Here is a 20,735-nt window from a genome sequence, read left to right as displayed (position 1 = left end):
TACCTGTAGTTGGAGGCTCTTCAAGATGTGTGATTCCTATCTGTATTCCACACCTGGGTACACATATGCCCCATGTGACCAAGTCTGGATTTTTTAAAAAAATATTAATTTTTTTTTTTAAACAAGCAGTGTCCATTGGCCTGCACATGCGCTGTAGCTCCCTGTGCTCTGAACCAATAGCGTAAAGGGTGGTGTGAGCTGGCACATCTCCAGTTCCTATTCTCACAGTCCAAACAATCAGCAGCAGAGGGGATGGAAAGTGGGTAGTGGAATACAGATCGGGACCACACATCTTGAAGAACCTCCAGGTACAGGTAAGTAACCTCCATTTCTTCCTCAAGTGATGGACCCTATGTTCATTCCACACATGGAAGATTAACAAGCAGCAGTCAGAGAGGAGGTGGGTGCGAGGACACCACAGAGATAGCTGACTGTAATACTGCGTCCCCACAGTTGTATCCATAGTGGAAGAGTCAACCAGAGCGTAATGTCTTGTAAACGTAGGCAAAGAGATCCAAGTAGCTGCCCTACATCTCTCTATCAGGGTAGGTCTCTCAGAGATGCCGCAGAGGCTGCTTGCCCTCTGGTGGAAGGAGCCCTCACCCCCTCCAGAGGGGGAATGTGAGCTAGTTGGTAACATAGTAATACAACCAGAGATCCATTTTGAAAGTCTCTGCACCAATATAGTTTGACCCCTTGATCTCTCTGCTATGGAAACAAATAGGTAAGTCTAATGTCCATTGTTTTTTGTAGACAAAAGGGCCTTACATGTCTAGAGAATGCAGCCACCTTTATTCATCCAAGGCATGTGATTTAGGAAAAAATACTGGTAAGTTGATTACCTGACTCACATGAAACTTGGAAACTACTTTAGGGATGACCCTGGGGTGGGGCTGTAACAAGACCTCTTCTTTATAAAAGGTAGCACACGGTGGGTCTGCCATGAGTGCCCCCAGTTCATGGACTCTTTTGGCTGATGTTTTAGCTGTCAGAAAGGCCACCTTCATAGACAGATGGACCATAGAGCATGTAGCTACAGGCTCAACGGGATGTTTAGCGAGACGACAGAATAAAACTGAAGTCCCACTGTGGTGTGAACTTCACCAGCAGTGGAAAGGATCTGAGAAGTCCCTTCAGAAATCGAGTTGTGACAGGATGAGTGACGGTTATCCACTGGAAAATGGAAAGCACTGACTGCTGCTAAATGTGCTCAAAGAGAACTGTGCATGAGACCCAAAGACTTAAGAGTAAGTAGATATTTAAGGATAGCAGGGATCCCGGCTGATTCTGGGGACCAGTGGTTTTGCTGAGCCCAAACGGAGAAATGCTTCCATTTTGCTGAATAATAGCTCCTCATAGAGTCATTTTTGCGGTGGTTAAGGATGGATTGCACCCTTCTGGAACATGAGCACTTTACTTCCAATGCCCATCCAAATACCGGGCTCTGAGTTGAAGACGCCGCACTTAGCAGAGATGTGAACCTCACATAGGCAATAGAGCACTGATGTTCACTGCTCACAGAAAAGGAGCGAGGGCAGAACAGTTTTTGAGCACCGGGACCCTGAGCTTAATCCCAGACTTCCCCACGAGGGTGGTGGGGGGAGACATTATATAACTATACTATGCTAGACTACACTATAAATATTAAACACTGCTAAAAAACCTAACTATATACAATATATTTACAGCAATGACATAGTAGAAAGGAGCTGAGGACACTGAAGATTCTGACTCAGATCACGTAGCAGTAAGAAAGAACTGGAGAGGCGCTGACCTGCACCACCCTTTATGCCCTGAGCGTGGAGCATGAAAAGGGCTACGGCTTATGTGCAGGCCAATGGACACCACTTGGACAAAAAAAAATTCCAGACTCAGGTGAGTGATGTGCACAGAATACACCTGGGGACCATCACTTGAAAAAATGAATGAATGCTGCTTGGTTATCTGTAAATCCCAACCCCTTTCTTTTGCAGTTTGTTCCCTTCAGAGACTATAGAAAATCCCTGACTACAAACCTGTAGTTACCAATTACATTAGTTAAGCCAACCAGCTGGCAATGCCAAAAATCAAAACTGTTCTCTCAACTGCATGGAGGTCATTTATGTTTTCTGAACATTTTGGTACAGGACAGTTAATGAGCTAGACCGCTGGAGGAATGTCAGACAAAGAAAGTGGTCAGGACTGAGAACCAGAGAATATTCTTCATCCGTAATTGGAATGGTAAATCCAGATTTTTACACTCATAAAAAACGTTGCTTGAAAACAGGGCATACCTCGTCCGTGTTTCCTTGCACCCATTTCTTCATAGCTTGTGAAAACATGGACCCTTATTGTTGAGAAAAAAAGGAAAAAGCATTCAAGGCAAGTATTAGTAAACTCAGCCAAGTATCCTCGTCGCCCTACTCTGGAAAAGCCTATCTGCACATCCAGGCCAGGGACTGGGAGACTCTGCTGCTAGTGCTGGGGAGAGCAGTGCAGATGCCATGGGGCACATGTGGAAGACAGATACTTAGGGGGAGGCCTGGCACCGAGTCAGGCCCATTCCTCTGCTACAGCTCTCTGGAAGCACACCGAGGAACAGGATGAGTGCAGATACAGTGGGGTGGAAAGCTGGCCGAGAGCTGAGCCAGCGAAGCCCTTTTTTTAAGTTCAAATGCATAAGAGGTTTTATCAGCTCAGCTCTTAGCTGCTTCCCACCCCCTGCCAGGCTCTGTCGGTAGTTCAAATCCCAGAGGTTGCCCACAACACTCCTCCTGCTGCGAAGTCCTGCTGGAGCAGGAAAGCAGGGTCTGGCTGGGGAATGAGTGTGGGCTGAATGTACAGGACGGTCCCTCAAGCACCTACCTCTGCTTGACAAACATATATGGAATGGCTCTGGAGACCGCAGAATCCTGCTCATCTCGGCTGTTGCAAGCAAGGAAGAGGGCAGCTGCTACTAAACGTTTACAGATGCAAAGGAGGAAGGAGAAAGCAAACCTTTTGATTTCTTTACGTCAGGTTCTGGTTCAGACTCTCTGATAAACTGTCCCAGGTCACTGACTCTTCCAAATGTCATCTTCCTGCAGCAAGAGGCAGTAGACAAAGCTATGCACGTTAACCAGGGGCACAATGTGAAAAACTCTCCAGTAGAAACAGAGCAAAGGCTCTCTACAATGGCTGAGAAGTGCTTGGACCCAACAGTCAGGGCTAGCATTTTACCATCCCGATATTTTCCCTCTTTCATCTAAATCCCAAATTTATTTTACGGAATCCATTTTTAGAAACTCAGTAGAGGTACAAACCTCAAAATGATTAGATTGTACCACATTAAAGTCTGTGTCAGTAAGTGCCCCAATTGCTGCCATCAAAACGAATTATTAGGGAACAACTGATTTAAGTTAAAGGTGACCTGAAAATGAAAGAAAGTTGGCTTGTGCTTTTTATGATTAAGTTGCCCCATCTCCCAAAAGTATTTATTTCTTTACATTAGAAATTTAGATCCTGTCTAGCCTGTAAGACACAGACAACACAAAAAGGAACCTGGACAGTGAAAGTTAAGCAGTTGAGATTGGAAGGGGGTTTTAGTCAGATGTTTTAAACTTTCTCCTGACACATACATAATTTCCATGGCTAGTTAACATTTTGGAAAAAAGAAACCTTTGTAAAATATTTGACATTTCTGTCCCTTCAATTAACACAAGATCTAATGACATGCATTCCCTGAGATCTCCTAGAATCAGAGAGTCCTCTGGGAACACTCGGGATGACCAGAGTTTACATTCCTGATATTTCTAAGGCGGGGGGGGGGGGGGGGGGGGGGGGAAGGAGCAGAAAAAACTACATTTCCAGGACACCTTCTTTCATGACCTCCTTATACATCATAAAGTAGCAAAAAAGGGGCAAGTCCAATTTAAAAAGTGCTATCATTTTTTGTTATATCTGCAAAGAGCAACTTCCTTACACTTGACCCCTTATTTTAAGGAATCCACATTTTTATGATATAAGCCATAGAAAAAGCATCTCTGTTTGAGAGATATGGGAAAAGAGGCAGAAAACAGAAGCTTCTCCAGTACTCTGATGACTATCACAATAGGAAGTGACTTAAGAGGCAGAAGAAAAGCACAATCCATTGGGATTATGGAGAGCAACAGTTTCTTCTCTATTTGGTGAGAGGAAGGAAGACAATCAAGGGTGCACATTGCACTATTGAGATTTTCTGGGCTTGCTTCCTTCTAATCCAATACCTTTTCAGTGAGAGATCAGGAAATACTAAATTTATTTCGGGGGCAGGGGAAACATCTTGGAACCAACACAGTGCAGTTTAAAATCATTTTTAAAGTAAGAGCTTTTATTATTAGTGTTCAAACTATCAACTGGTGGATTTTTTTTGGTCAGAGAGTCACAAACATGAAGACATTTCTATGTGCATCATACTATTTAAATAACCATTACTTTCCAGAAATAAAACAGAATAAACACACAGAGTGACACTATCCTGTATGATATCAAGACTGAACCTGCCCTTGGGGGAGAGGCAGGAGAAGGTGGAATGATTCCATCAATTTTGCAAGCTGGAGAGATTCAATATTCTAACCTGCTTAAAGTGTTGAGAGGCTCCTCACAGAATTACTATTTGGTGAGATTTACTTGAAAGGAAAAAATCAGGGCCTCTAATTCAGGGGTCTCAAGCCCAGCATATATGCCAGTACTGGCATTTCAGGCACTGGGGCTGACACTCATATTTCCCTCTCCCTGGGAGATATAAATATAAACCTCTTTCTCAAGGTTGACCACTATTGTTCAACTCCAAATTCAATAGTGCTCCCATGGCTGAGAAATTAGAAGTTTGAAGCAGACCAAATTCCACTGTGAGTTACAGCTTGCTTTATTCAAAAGGGAGGCAGGCAGACACAGTTACCTGAAGAGGTAGAATACTTTTCATCTAACTAATGCTCTACAACTATAATAGTCTACTGGAATGAAACAAGAGTGCTACAGCTGGCATCTATCTGCACTGTTAATACAAAGGGACACAACAAGAATGAAACAAAGGTGAAGCACAGACATGAAAGAATGATAGACACTGAATAAACCTTACCCTGCATAAGTTCGTTGATATAGAGATTCTGGATCCAGACTTGCAGCATCTACAATTATTGCTTCATCAAAATTTTTCAGGATTTTAACATTAGCCTTTTTGACACTGGACTACAACAGAAATTCTAAATATTAGTGCCAAATGCAGAGAACTAATAGCCACTTAGCACACCAGGTCAAGTGATATTCTAGTTTTCTTGTACACTATAAAATAGTTCAAAGTTTCTAAGTAGCCCCAAAAATATTCTACAGCCTCCACCCCACAAAATATGAATTTCAGAGTAAGTGACATAGTTTTTAAACAGACAGTGATAAAGTACAGTTACATGAACAGAGCATAAAAAAGCAAAATGTATAATACACAAGTCAGAATATATCTTTTTAAAAAGAGTGGCTGACTGAGTGGCTTTGTGTGCACATGCATATATTTGTTTCTGAATTTAAAACAGGGAGCTCTCTCAAAGCTGCAGCTATTAAAAAATTCCCCTAATTCCAGCCATCTACTTGGTAAATATGTGATTAATCCTCAGTGGAAATACATGGTTCCTATGACATGCAGTATGTTTTCCCATACACAGAACAAATCATGCATTTCCTAGGCTAGTTGCTTATTTCATCTTAAGGAAAACACAGAAACATGCGAGTGAGAGTGAGTGCACATATACAGTAACTCACTAACATGCTATATTTAAATGGAAACATTAATGGTAGCTGCCTCATAGCAGGCTAGTGAGGCATGTAGGGAGACCCTGATATATGTAAAGTGGAAGTACACAACAGAGAATACTCTCTTTCAGTTGCATACCTATCTACACCATTAAACAGTGTTCTATTTTTTTAACATATTCTACCATTTATATTGCAAAATCCCTCGCAGTTTGTTCTACAATACTTAGTCCGGTTTCAGTGTTAGTCTGTATTTGCAAAAAGAAAAGGAGGACTTGTGGCACCTTAGAGACTAACCAATTTATTTGAGCATAAGCTTTCGTGAGCTACAGCTCACTTCATCGGATGCATCCTGTGGAAAGTACAGAAGATCTTTTCAGCGGCACAGCTACCCTGGTGACTTTATGCCCCAACACCCGTGTTTATCAGACGGGGTGTTCAAACCATGTCAGTATCTGCTTGCAGTGGATGTTATTGCTATTACTTTGGTTCGGCTGAGAGGAAACTGTTTTGCAGGATTTCTGGAACTGTTCTGCCGTAAAGCCAAGCTCAATATCTGAAGTGAATTAAGTCTCTGGTAACTTGGAGCCCACTGCTATACGCTGCCCCTGTTCCATATCTGAATGTAATGTGAACTAAAATTTCATTTTCACTTGTGATAGACAATTCCAGGTTAAAAATGTGTTTGCCATTAGCCAAGAGAAAAGTTCCCCGATGTGCTTTGCTCTGTTGGCCACTTCTCAGGCTGGACCCACTTATAAATGCAACACACATGGCACAAGCTTGAGAAAACTGCATTCTAAGGGGGGAGAAATGGGTGAAGAACCAGAGAAGCCATTAATGAAGCACAGAAAAACCTGGAGTTGAGATAAAACAAGACTGTACTTTCACCAAGTCACTGAACAAAAGTAAATGTAATCTAATCTCTCATTTTTCAATGAAGTTAGAAAGCAACTGAGGGTCAAAGGAAGCCAGTTGCAGTCTCACTTCCAAATGGTTTACAGAAGAGTCAAACTAGTCTTATTTAGTGTTTTGTTAAAAAGCTCTCTGCCTGCCTCAGCAACAGATCTTTTAAGTCATTATTCACAATGTAGTCATCTTCAACTGCACCATATACAAATAGGAGCCCAAACTCAGATATCACCACCATGTAGCTCAGCTAATTACAAGCAGCGTTTGGCACAAGAGTTCTTTTCTAGAAGTCCAGAGAGACTCTCAATTTCTAACCAGTTAAACTGACTGGACATTGGGTGAATAAAGCACAACAGAATCTGGAGGGTCCTTTCTGCTTTCATAGAAACCTAAATACTAGATATTCACTGTTATTTCTCTCTCTGCCAGTAGTTGTCTCTATTTTGTCCTGAAAAAGAAATGTTCTGCTCCTAGGTTAAATGTCTGGCTGTCATTTACAGGAACTAGATTGTTGTAAAGTACCATGCTATTGTAAATAAAACCTAAGAGCCATAACTTGCGTTGTTTATATTTTAACTACACAGCAATTTATTCACAGTTGTCAACACTAAAAAGTCAGCATTTTCCAGCAGATAAAACACATCGTAGATACTGTTTTGTTTTTTTAAGGGAAGACCTACAGTATTTCAGATACCACTGTGTACTATTGCTGTCACTTCTAATGTCAACCATTGTCTAATAATGCAAATTGTAATAGGAAGTCTTCATTGCACATTAATAGTTTAATTTCTTCAATAATTATTTTTAAACAAACCAAAGACAATGTACTTTCTGTACGTCTCACAGCAGTATTTGAACAGTATTATTGTAAGAGGCGCAACTTTGGTTAGGAACAGGAGCTATACTAAATATTGCAGTGTATTTTTCTATGTAAATTACTTTTATTGACGGATTTCAGACAGACAATAAGGTGGAATAAAGATTCCCTACTATAATATAGAATTTAAAAGGAAAGCTAAATGTGAGACTTAAATTACATGAAAATGTTCCCTAAACCAAAGCTTCTTTACATGTAATTCTTCAAGTTTGGTGATGTCACTGTGGAATGACCACAACTGTTATTAGGATGGAAGTAAAACAAATTTTTTTTTCTTTTTTACCTGGGAGGCAGAGCCATCAGAGCCAGTTGTATGAGGCTCAGTGTCAGGAGAGCTACTGGGGCCTTGTACAGTCAGTGCAATATTTCCCCCTGCAAATTCATCTCCTCGTACTGAATGGATGAGATCATTCAAGTATTTGTAATAAAGGTTGCTGGACAAAAAGCCAGGTAAAAAAACCTAGGAAACAGAGGAATTGGTTTTGTTGATAAAAAGGCAGAAGATACAATTGGAATGAATGACCATTATAGAGGCACACACAGGACAGGAGAAGTCATGTCATACGTGGAATTATTCAGGAACAGGTATAGTGCTTTAAATTCACACCCTACTTTAATCTAAATTAATTTTCTAGTGTAGACATGCCCTATGTATCAATATTTAAACTCTTGTTTCAGTCTCTGAAGGGTTTAAGCACTTGCCTTGTGCTTTTTGCTCCTCCTCTTGTTTCTCCCTATCCTTGTAGTCTGAAAATGTTTTCACTAAATTGTTCAAGAGTTTTTACCAGACACAGAACGCAACCACGATCTTCATGACTCAGATACTTCAGTTAGTGGCCTATAGTTATATGGCAGTTACAGCATCCTCAAGAGAATTGCAAAGCAACTCCTAATGATCAGCTATCAGTATTTTTAACGAGTCCTTTTCTGCAAAGATGTGGGCTGGGCAGAGAGGTAATGAGGGAGGAAGTGGGTTTCCGGAAGGAAACAAAAAATTAGCTGAGGTTAGCAGATGACCTCAGAAGAAAGTTTGAGATATATTAGACTGCAGAATAGTCTCCACTTCACAAAAAAAATTAACAGAAATGTCTTTGCTTGGAAGATTTAAAAACAGACTGAACAAAGCACACTGGAAAATATATAATACGGAACAATTCTACATTACCTAGGCAGCAAGAGGGTGAAAGATTAAGAACTGATAGAATTTCCCCCCCCATCTCTAATTTTGTTATTGATCATCTTTTCTCTCTACTAGTTTCCAAGAATGTTTTCAAAAAGCTCTCGTTTACCTTCTCCATGGTGGTCCAGGCCTGCCGTAATGGAGTAGTAAAACAGTTAGGGAGTGGACCTCCTTCCCTGCAGATATTGGATTCAATTTCTAATCGCACAAAGTCATCAAATCCAAGAGGATGTGTGGCTTGAAGGGAGAAGTACCTGCAGCATATGATAGTGGAAGAAAACCATACATAAGACAAGTTTCAAGATGTTCACAGGTGGGCAAAATAACTTTATCACTAGGTGGTCACTAGGTGGCCACTAGCCTCAAAACGAATGCACAAATGATATCCAAAGGTTAGGAAAAAATCCCTGAACTGAGAAACATTTTTTATAAATATCTCCTCAAATGAGAGAAGAGTAAATGGAATAAAGTACATTATGTGACTGCTTATGGGCAGTGTTACACACACAATACTATGTTGTAAAGCAAGGAGGCAGCAAGCACTAAGAACCCAAAGCAGGTTCATTTTCTTTTAACTATTTTAACTATTAAACAACTGATTTTAGGGAAATTGAGATGAGCTGGTTAGTTTGAAATAGGTCAGGGACTGTTCCCTCTCACTGACACCAGTTCCTAACACAGCAATAAATGAATTCAATACAACTTGTGGCCCTGGGTACTCAAACTTCAGTTTTAGAACAAGCTTTCTGAGAAGCAGTTTAGGAAATCATTATTGTTTGAACATGATTAAAGTCAACCTGCAAGGGTTCGGGTGACAGTTACATTATTGGTGCCCTTTCTTGTTTCTTTATGACAGCTAAAGGGAAGTCTGAAAGTTTTTTTCCCCCAAAAAGTGGTAATTAAAAAAACAAAACAAAATGAACAACTTCTTAAATATCAGAAACAACAAGTGTTTTCTAACTCTGTTTTTCCTAGAGGACTCCTAGGAAGACTAGAGAACTAAAGTGGGAAGTTTTCTCAACCTTCTGTTGAAGGCATGAGGGTGTTTGAATATTGGAGAGTGAGTTTTGCTCTCAATTGTACATCAGGAGTTTGAATTAAAACCTATTAAACTCAAAACCCAGAGTTGTAAACAGTGATAAACAAATCCTTCCCCTCCCAACTGCCCAGGTCTTGTGATGACACAAAGCCATTAGTTCTCCAGCCACCCATAGAGTCCTCCAACATAAATAGGCTAGACAACATTCAATATTTCTCATGTAAGAGCATGCAAGATGACTTTCAAAGCTTTTAGACTTTTGTACACAAGGAACTTAAAAAAGTCAATTTTCCACCCATTTACACTGGAGGTCACCTTTAATAAACATGCTCTTCAGCATGTGCCCCTCAGTCCCATATACCAAGCACACAGAAAGCCAAGAATGTAAGATGTTTACTGAATAAGAGAATATTGCTGTATTCAATGCCACATATGCAAGTACTAGATTTTTCAAACTGGAACTGTGGAGGCAAATAATTGTTAGAACAACTTACCTATCATATAAAATCATGGCATCATTCTGTGCCTCCTGCCCATCATACTGGCCCTTTTTGGCAGCAAGCTGAGACTGGAAGTTATCTGCTGCTAACCAGAACTGTAATATATTAACTGCATCTTCCTTTTCCATGTACTATAAGGGAAATTAAGAAATATGAAACATTCTTTAAAAGAAGAGAAAACAGATTTTAGCTAAGAAGTGGAAGGGGAACATAGACAGGCCTGGTCCCTTTTCAAATACACCCCCCCACCCCCAAAACCTGAATCACATATCAATACACAAGAATTATCTGGGCAGATACCATATAGGTCTTCTGGATGCTCAGATGTATTGTTACACAAAGCAGGGATTAACAGTCTGTCTCCACTCACAAACACAGTAAAAAAAATCACTAACAATAAAGGCCAATATTTCAGTGTCAGATGATGCTTGGATAATTACATGTACTTGTACTGTATGAAAACACATAGGAACACAGAAAAATAATTTTCACATTGTGTGGACTTTATCTTAATGCAACATGAAACAGTGTGGGTGTTTGGGCTTCTTAATCTGCCATTTCAAGACATATCGGCCAGTGTAGTTTGCAACACTCTTAGGCCATGAAAACAGGTTTGCCCCGCTGACAAGCCCAATTCCCCAAACTTAGAGAGCACTGATACTGTGAAGAGGTTTCAGATTCAAAACATTCATCATGTTCTGGTCTGAAGTAATGCTGGTGAAGCCAATGGAGTTACTCTGGATTTATACCAGCATGACCCAGGTCAGAATTTTGCCCAGTACTTCTTGTCAATGCTTCTTTTGGCAAGATTATAAAATAGCTAAAAGCCAAGGCAAGATTAAACAATTCTACCTGCCATCAGCTTACTCTGCAAGAGATTAAGTTGTTGTGCCCATCACTTTGCTACAAAAATTTCTGGTACTTCTTTAGAGCTTTTCAAGATTCTCAAAAAGATTTACAGATATTAAACCTCCTAGCAGCCCTGTAGGGGTAGGTGAATGAACTGTTAAAATCATAGGACTGGAAGGGACCTCAAGAGGTCATCTAGTTCAGTCCCATGCACTCATGGCAGGACTGGACTGAGTATTATGTAGACCATTCCTGACAGATGTTTGTCTAACCTGCTCTTAAAAATCTCCAGCAATGGAGTTTCCATAACCTCCCTAGGCAATTTATTCCAGTGCTTAACAGTGTCCTGCCCCAGAGCAAAAAGAGTGCTATGAAGGAGTTCTAAACAGGAGACGAGATGTGTGAAAGCTCAGCCTAAAAGATAACACAGAAATTAGAACATTTGCAGTGATTCTACAGAGACAGGAAAAAAATAGTTTAATGCATTTGTTCCTAGCACTAGGTATATTTAATATTTTCAAGTTATATAAAGGGCTCCTAAAATAAAGCTGTTATGGCATACGTGGTTTTATTACACTACACTGAGGGGGTAGGAGAGAAACTTACCTCAGAAAAATAGAACAGTGCTGATTCACAGAAGAGTATATCAGCCAGGTAAACAGTCCCACTGGTCAGCACCTCAATCTGGTATTTACAGAAATGGTGACTTCGCAAAAATTCACTAAAGTGCCTGCACATGGACAAAACAATATTAAATATTATTAGCTATCAAGTGCCAACAGCAAACATGGCATTTTACAAATAAAACCGTCCCTACCCCAAGATTCTTAAAAATCTAGTCAGATAAAGGCAAAACAGATAAGAAACAATAGTGTGTGGTACGTCTGTATGAACTGAAAGTGGTGTAATTATCTAGCAGTAGCATTTATAAATGACTTCAGGGAAGCAATCATGATAACAGATTTGGAGTATAAGGAGGGGCTTTGGAGCATGAAGACAGACTGTTCCAAGTATAAGAGGTGGCACAAGTGACTTAGCACAATTACTATTCACTTAACTATATAAATATGTTTATCCTTAGATCTATGAAACTGTTTTTGAAAAATAGCATAAGAGGAAAGAACACACAACATGATAAAGCCAAACCATGGAATCAACTTACTCTTGTTCCATTGCATTAAACACTATTGACTGTGCAGTAATGAAACAGTTAGGATCCACCTGTCCATCCTCCCCACAAATCTTTGCTGTAAAAGAGACCAGACCAATTTTAATGGGGAGTTGGGTTTATTTAGCTAAAAGAAATCATTGGTGATAAGTTTAATGAAAAAAAATCAACAGTTCAAGCCAACTGGGATTAACAAGTTCTGACTGTCCAAAGAACTTTTTAAAAGTTTTATTTCAAATGTTGTCTATAAAATGAGAAGGATATTCTCATGGTTAAGATATTGAACTGGGACTCAGGAGATCCGGGTTCTATTCCTGACTATGCCAAACATTCCTGTATTAACATTAGCAAGGTCAGTTTCTCCTCTGTGCTTCAGGGGGAAGGGATGCTTGAGCATTGGCCTGCTAAACCCAGGGTTGTGAGTTCAATCCTTGAGGGGGCCATTTAGGGATCTGGTGCAAGAATTGGGGATTGGTCCTGCTTTGAGCAGGCGGTTGGACTAGATGACCTCCTGAGGTCCCTTCCGACCCTGATATTCTATGATTCCCATCTGCATAATGTGGATTATAAACCTTTCATACTAGAGAGACGGTAAATCACTTAATGCAGTGGCTCTCAACCTTTCCAGACTACTGTACACTTTTCAGGAGTCTGATTTGTCTTGCATACCCCCAAGTTTCACCTCACTTAAAAACTACTTGTTTACAGTATCAGTGCCACAGCACACAATACAAAAATACAAAAGTGTCACAGCACACTATTACTGAAAAATTGCTTACTTTCTTATTTACCATATAATTATAAAATAAATCAATTGGAATATAAATATTATACTTACATTTCTGTGTATAGTCTATAGAGCAGTATAAACAAGTCATTGTGTGTATGAAATTTTAGTTTTTACTGACTTTGCTAGGCTTTTTATGTAGCCTGTTGTAAAACTAGGCAAATATCTAGATGAGCTGATGTACCCCCGGGAAGACCTCTGCGTAACCCCCAAGGGTACACATACCCCTTGTTGAGAACCACTGCCTTAATGTATGTGAGGTGCTCAGATGCTACAGAAATAAGCACCATAGAAAAATTTAATAAATAGTTGGGGATTTCTGAAGTAATTAGGTGTATATTTTACAATCTATTTACTGCTGATGTTTTAAACTCATAAAAAGTGAAAACACAATTCTGTTGTTGTGAGAAACAAAGAGGAATCCATTCTGTTGCATACCAATGCAATTGCTTTTGGGAGATGCAATGGGTCAAGTCAATTTTATTAAATACAGCATGTTCTTACCCACTATGTCATTCCTCATTGCCTCTGTAATAGGTATTGGTTTAGCAGCATCTGGAGAAATATATTTGGTAAAAGTAATAACTGCATCCCGCTCTATACCTAAAAGAAGAAAACACAAGTTGAACTTAAGATCCATTGATGTATATCTGTAAGATGAGTAAATGATATGCATTTCCTCTTAGGAACAGGAAGCATCTACTCAGAAATGGCTCTCCTTTTCTCCAACCTTTTAACTTCCTATTCTGTTCTCCGGACAGCAATTCCTATCATGACAGCCCTGTCTCTAGGCACAGCACACCCCAGGCTTCTGTAAGAACACCATGCACCAGCCAATAGGACTGAATAACAGGGGTGCAGCTCTGCAATCCCTCACGTCCACCACATGGGTGGAATATATTATCTCCCAGGCCCACCTCAGTAAAGCAAGAATCCTAAGACAGCTCCCAAACTCTGGCCCTCTTCATAGTTGTGCAGAAAGCTGCCACGTTACAGTGGAATTCTGGTATTTTTAAAGTGAGGTATCAGAAGTACTACGAGGTCCCCTGCACCTATTTTCTGTTATTCATCCATGTTGTTGTCCTAACTCCTACTGGCAGACACCATCCTTAAATACAGAAAATATGTTATAAGTACAACCCCCTGAAAGAATTAGTCAATGAAAAAATAAGTTGCACTATCAGGCTGTGCAACATCAGACATCTACCTTTAGCCTGGCATTATTAATACATGAACTGCATTTGCTTTTAGCCTCAAACACAAAGCTTGCTTAAAGGGTTGTTTCTCTTACCTCCACTTTCAAGTAATCAAGTCCATAAATGTAACAGATGGAAACTAGAAACTATTTGAACACTACACAACCTAAATGTCACTTCTTAGTATAAAATTCCATTTAATTATATTTCATTAAGACACATTGTTGGAAAAATAATTTGTTTATGACAAACCCTTAATGGGTTTCACTTTACTTGTGGAAATTCAGTTATACATTCAGTTTCTTCAAATCAAATGAGTTCAGTAAACATACAAAACTTAATTTATGCTCTTTTGACAAGCTTGTCTTTGGTAACTGGAAATTGTTAATACAGATGAATAAGGAAAGAAAGATCATTTTATGATTACTATTCTGAGTTGATACTATGCAGAGGGCTTACATTACAACTAGAAACGGTTCTTCTCCTCTTATACACAAGAACATCCAATCAGCAACAGAATTAAACATTTTTGTTCCAATTTGAATACAAATAAAATTGCCATTAGCTAATTTTAGTTTCCATTTAGCAAAAATGTCAAGAACCCCCCAAAATTTGAATGAACTCTGTAGCAAAGTCAATGACAATGTCTAGTATTTCAGGCATCTATGCCCCAAACCCTTTAGATTGCTTAAAAAAAAAAAAAAAAAGAATCCCAGTTCCTGCAAACACTCCCCCACACCCTTTTTTTAAAAACTGTAATAGCAACTCGAGGCCCCAAATAGAATTGGAGTTTCACTGTGCTAGATGCTGTACATGAGAACTGGTTCCAGCCCTAAAGAGCTTACAATCAAAATACACAAGATAGACAAAGGTCAGAGGAAAAGGATGCAACACTCAAGCAGACAGCGTGTTGTGAAAGGGATGTTTCATTTTTGTTTTTGTTTATACACACACACACACAATTGGGCAGGTGCAGGGTGAGGAGAAATGCAAAAGGAGATTACAGGGCATGCCACTTATTAACATACTACCATAAATAAGCAAATTACTGTCTGTGCTCCTGCTCATGGTAATAAGTACTACTCCCAGCAGCGTGTGAAGGATTGAGCCCCAAATTAGATCAATTATGAGACTTTGATCAAATAAATCCGAGAGCAAAAACATTTTCCGTACACATTCTTGAGAGGATTTGTAACTATATGTTATTTTACAAGATATAATATATACAGCTTCCAGGCAGAGGCAACTATCACCCTCCTTCCCGCATTGTCATTCAAGCTTTGCGACAATTTTTTAAAATAGAAAAGCCATTACAGAGATTGCCTTGATTTCACAAGATTACTCATGTAGGTACAGGTACAATGACAGAGTATGTAATGGTTTTGATGTCTGTTTGACAGCATAATATTTAACACAAATCTTTCAAAAGATGACACAAAGGAGTTCAGCCTTAACATTGGCCTACACAGTATCTTAACAGTTCCTGCTTTCAGAATTCAATGCTTCCCTTTTTTTAATCCCTGCTGCTACTGAGAATTTATATATATAAATGTAAATATAAAAACAATCTGAGCTAGGGCATCATTCTCAGCAACAGTATGAGTCTGACTTTTATTTATTTTAAAGAAAGTTACATGGGATAAATCTAAGGTTAGAGCTCCATCATGGCTCTGTGGTCCAAGCAGGTCTGTTTGTTAGGGTATCAATGCGGAGAGTTCCTTTAGTGACTCAATTAATAGAACACAAGGCGGTTTTCATGGTTGCTTTGTTTGTCAAAGTGATTCTTTAGCTTCGTCCCCCAACCCCTGCCCATCCACCTTTCCAACCCACAACATTTTCTTTTCTCAATGAAGCAGAATATCTGTTTTGGTACATCGGTCTAATCTCATCGACTTCAGTGGTCTGATGGCAGTACACATCCCTGAACGTTCAGCAGAGGCAGTTTCCAAAGTAACCCACCTACCTTAGTTCACAAATATTTTATGCTGCTGCAAATGCCATTATTTTCTGTGGTACAGATACAATATTGTTAAAAAGAGAAAGCATGCACCACTGCTAGTTCTCTGATAGGGCAAAGTGTTTCAAAGCAACTGCCCTTTTTACCCAGGCCCAGGAATGATTTTGCCCATAACCTTTTAGGTGTTCCACTTCAGTGTCAATTGGTATTAATGAGAGAAAGGTGAGCACACTGAGGGGAGATTCCCAAACTTGATCCCTCCTATGTGACTAGAATTAACACATTAAACCTATCCCAATTGTAATAAGCCCATATCTTTTGTTTCTCTTTAGGGGAGTGTGTCCATTAAACTATCAATAGTTAGCATATAGTCTTTAACATGGAAATTGATAAAACCTAGAGCAACTGCAAGTTCGTAAGAGTTTTCCTAGGATTTCAGGATAAGGGAAGCTTCCTGAGGTAGCTATTGTCAGAATCAGACATGAATCTAGCACAATTAGTCTTCTTAACGTGATGATTGTTCATCTCTCCATTTATGCCTTTCCTTGGGAATAGGATTGCTTCTGCAGGAAAATCCACCTACATTGTAAAAAATCTGATTTAATGGGTCTACTTTGAGAATCCTAAAATTTGATTAAGGATTATGTAGCACCATAATACTGAGCTATTATACTAGCAATAAATTAGTCATTTTCTTCATAAAAAGGTTCCAGATACATGTTAGTCAGGTGCACCCATACATTAGGAGTAAAATGTATTTTTAAAAAGGTTTTTATTTACCCTCCCATATTCCTCCACTTGCAGACAAGAGGCAGAGGAACCGGGCATGTAAGAGAACCACTGATGCACTTACTTTTCATTAGTTTTCCTGACAAGTCCTTTAGTGCAGAAGAGGGGCTGTTTCTGTTTGATACTGTAAGCTTGGAAGAGTCTTCCTGTTCAGCTGGAACAGAATGGGTCCCTGCCTCAGACTTCCCAAGATGAAGTACCCTGGCATTATTGCTATCGTGGCTTGACAGCAAGTGGTTCTGAATGTTGCCAATTCTATCATTCAGGTTTGTTGGTACTGTCTTGGTCATGAGCAGATGGACTGTGCTGGAATCCTCCAACCTCTCGTCAAGCAATCCAGTTGGAGAAGATACTGTGGTTTCATGCTGTTTTACTGAGGGAAACACCGGCTCTGCCAATGAACTCTGTTTAACTGTGTTCAGGCTGTGTGCTCTTATGCGGGACCATGTTGTGGAGTGAAAGCTTTCAGCCTCTAACCAGAATTTAACCAAATGTTCCATTCTACGCAGTGCCATAAACTGGATAAAATAAGGGAGGGCAACACTGTCCCGCAGGACTTGCTCAAGGGTCTTTGATAGGCTTGATTTGGTCTCTTGAGCCTGATAATTCAGACACGATCGGCCTAAAGAAAAAGCATCAGAGAGTTTACACAATATTCTACATGTTTGCATCTGATATACAATTACCAAAATGCAACCGGGGGGGGGAGAGGGGGGGAGGAGGAGAGAAGAGGGGGTGGGATTCTGAAGTACCTCTACAAGTTTGGTTTAAAATGCATTTCCTACCCAACAAGTATTTGGAAAGTGGAAATGCCTACCATTTAAAAAAATTATTTATATTTGATCAATCCAGTAAAGTTCTCATCCTACTGACAAATAGACAGAAAATTTTGATTATTCAACCAATGTATCAAATACTTAGGCACAAAGAGGCCTTACGCAACTAATCCTTACAGGCATTTCCTAATGCATGCCTAGATCATGTGAGGTGGGAGTGCGTGAAAACCACCCTACTCACACAGATTTTGCTTACTCCACTTTCTGCTACCTATGCTCTGTACTTTCACATACTAAATCCATGACCGTCATTATAACTGCTATCTTAACTTTCCTCAAACTCTGAATGCATTTTAAAAAACTTTGAAGATAAGCCATAAGAATGCACTGATAACACTTTAGCAACATTGAACACTCAAGCCTTCCTCTGCTCACAAGCTGCGCCATCATCCGTGAGTGAAATCAATCTGTAACAGTCAGTGGATGGTACAGCAAGCAGTGCCAAAAGGGCTTTTGAACTGCATGTTTATTGAGCATTCCGACGTACAATGAGGAAGTTAAACATAAAAACCTCATTTTCTAGTAGTGTTTACTATTTCACATTCAAAAATGTCTAGCCTGCAAAATATTGGTAAATAGTCTATTGATTTGTTGGGTCACTCTAAATGGCATTTTGCCTGCTCTGTATAAACAGCTTGTGTGGTTCAGAAGGATCAACTATAAGAACTCTGCAAGATTTACATTACTTAGCTTGGGCTTGTTGAGATTAAAATAAACAAAATAGACTTTTATAATGGATGCCTTGTACCCTTTAGCAAACCTGGTTGTCATTTCTGACCCAGAGGATGAGGCAGCTGGAATGCACAAGGCACACACCTTTCCTTCTGCATTCTTTGGCAGGGATACAGAGCAGGAGGAACACAGCCTTGGTCTCCTGTTCGGACTTCTCTCTAGCATCCTTGTAGCCTGTTACCTAATCAGTTGGTGGGGGCTTCTGTCGTAATTCTAGGCAGGAGACACACCACCTGGGTTTTTTTAGTGTTTCTTTTTTTAAATTCTCTCTTGCAGTAGGTGTTGGATTCCACCCTGCCAGCAGCTACATGAGGCACAACAAAAATGAGGGGGTCTAAAGAAGCTGGGGGCTAGTCCCTCATCAGCCTTCCAATCAGTTTTGATTCTGTCCCTTACAGTTACAGGCTGTGACTACCAACATTGAGGATCTATGGCCCTAGAGAATGGCAAATTCAAGCCTCTATGTAAGATACCACAATGAGTATAATTTAAGAACCTATGTATCTAAGCTTGTGGCTACTCTGGGGTTAGTCCAATGAAGTTTTCCAGTGCCTTAATAAAAAACAAACTGACACTGTCAAAGTAGCCTTAGAGGCCTAGTACAAAGGTACTGCCTGCAGCACAAATGGCCACAACGTACAGTATGAAGCAAAAAGACTCCTCGTGAACTTTTTTTTTTTAAAGTATAATCTGCATTCACCATAGCCAACCCAAAAATCCATTTATAGAGAGCCCATTGGTGATGAAAAGAGCTCTAAACAGAAAACAAAATAAAGTGAGTGATCAGGAATCTAATATTTACAGATGTACTAAGCCTACACATAAATTGACACATACCCATGGAGGAACCTGCAATGAAGGAACACAGAAGGGGCCCACAGTGGAACAGACCCATAGCCTATCTAGTGTGCTATCCTCTTTGACAGTGCCATCAACAGTGTTTTATAGGAAGGTGCAACACTTTCATAGTATACTTTACTGTAAATAACTATAGGGCAGGGCACATTTCGTTTTGATCCCAACTGGTAACAAGTATGCTTTATACTGAATGGATAGCCCATGTTATTTTGCTCTTTGCAGTATAACTAAGATACTATTCTTGTGTCTAATTTTTTTAACCTTACTAAGCTACTTGCCTCAATGCTACCTTGTCGTAGTGGTCAGCACATATAATATTCACAGGATATGAAAAGATATGGCTCACCTATATTAGAGAACAGCAGGGTCTTACCTAGGTCTCCAAAATGTGCAGCCTCCATGTGACTTGGTTGCTTCTTAAGAGCAGCTGTCCGACTGCTAGAAAAAGAGTCCATGTTGGCGGAGATGGCATTAATTGCCACATGGCTTGGTCCTGCAGCCTCCAGCAAGGCATGATTTCTAGTGCTTCTTTGAGGGGAATGTACTGGTATTGAAGCTGGAATCAAGACAACAATGATTAAAAGAAAAAACTTGCAACCTTTTCTACACAGTATGCCATGCTAAGTACCATGAGATGAGTTACAGTGTTAGCTCAACTGCATCCTTATTACAAAAACACTATTTGTAGCGATGTATGTCAGTCTCTGCTTAATAATCTGACCAGAGCAGGGGTACTAGAAATAAGTGGGTTCTCCATGTCAATGATGATATCACTTTAGCCCATTTGTAGTGTTGCCCATTCTCCTTTATCACATTTGTTCAGCAGATAACAAGGACTCTATGTTTAAGTTTACACAAAGAACGTTAACCCCAAGAGTTTACCTGCCTCATGTATGAGAACTATCATAGCAGTCTTACACTTTTTCAATAAACTACAGAACAACATCAGCAGCTTCATTCTGGACAAATAGGTCAATTTCCACTTCTCTTTTAGAAACCTTTTAATGTGGTCAGAGAAAATTATCCAATGCTATGAAACCACCTGTGAACTTTAATAGGTACATTTAATCTTTCCAAAATTATTTTATCTTTGCTTGCCATTAGAGAAAACAAGGCTAGTAGAGTAAGCACTGATGAGCAGAGAAAATAATGAAAAGCTCATTGAAGCTGAGACTAAGTGCTAATACATAAATCTGTTGCAGCAGCATTAGGATAAGAATCATACTGGCTGCTTGAATTTGAAGAGAAATGAGACAGAGGCTAGTTTCCTCAGAAGAAAACATTTCTGTCATAACAATAAGAATCTTCTCTAT

At 39.7% G+C, this 20,735-nt stretch overlaps 1 protein-coding gene across 9 annotated transcripts in view; it reads right to left on the bottom strand.

Moving 5' to 3' along the window:
- LOC102934767 (notchless protein homolog 1) overlaps positions 1-20,735 on the bottom strand; it is a 64,204-nt gene that overhangs the window by 30,286 nt on the left and 13,183 nt on the right. For 6 of the 9 annotated variants that reach the window (XR_006286242.1, XM_027820114.3, XM_043530843.1 and 3 more), the window contains 11 exons: positions 19,796-19,978; positions 17,061-17,618; positions 13,559-13,657; positions 12,262-12,346; positions 11,706-11,829; positions 10,245-10,381; positions 8,821-8,965; positions 7,815-7,991; positions 5,078-5,187; positions 2,977-3,059; positions 2,274-2,326 (listed from right to left, as the gene is read on the bottom strand). Coding sequence is in view for 8 of the 9 variants with exons in the window: in XM_027820114.3 (XP_027675915.1) it covers positions 2,274-2,326; positions 2,977-3,059; positions 5,078-5,187; positions 7,815-7,991; positions 8,821-8,965; positions 10,245-10,381; positions 11,706-11,829; positions 12,262-12,346; positions 13,559-13,657; positions 17,061-17,618; positions 19,796-19,978 (1,754 nt within the window). In the remaining variant the exon portion in view is untranslated. Of the gene's footprint in view, positions 1-2,273; positions 2,327-2,976; positions 3,060-5,077; positions 5,188-7,814; positions 7,992-8,820; positions 8,966-10,244; positions 10,382-11,705; positions 11,830-12,261; positions 12,347-13,558; positions 13,658-13,971; positions 16,981-17,060; positions 17,619-19,795; positions 19,979-20,735 lie in introns of those variants that run through there. The other 3 variants (XM_043530847.1, XM_043530848.1, XM_043530849.1) reach the window with 3 other exon arrangements.

Source organism: Chelonia mydas, chromosome 17 (genome assembly GCF_015237465.2).
Source record: "Chelonia mydas isolate rCheMyd1 chromosome 17, rCheMyd1.pri.v2, whole genome shotgun sequence".
Lineage (NCBI taxonomy): Eukaryota > Metazoa > Chordata > Testudines > Cheloniidae > Chelonia > Chelonia mydas.
The sequence above is the reverse complement of the archived record's forward strand: the minus strand, read 5'-3'. Positions and strand labels throughout refer to the sequence as shown.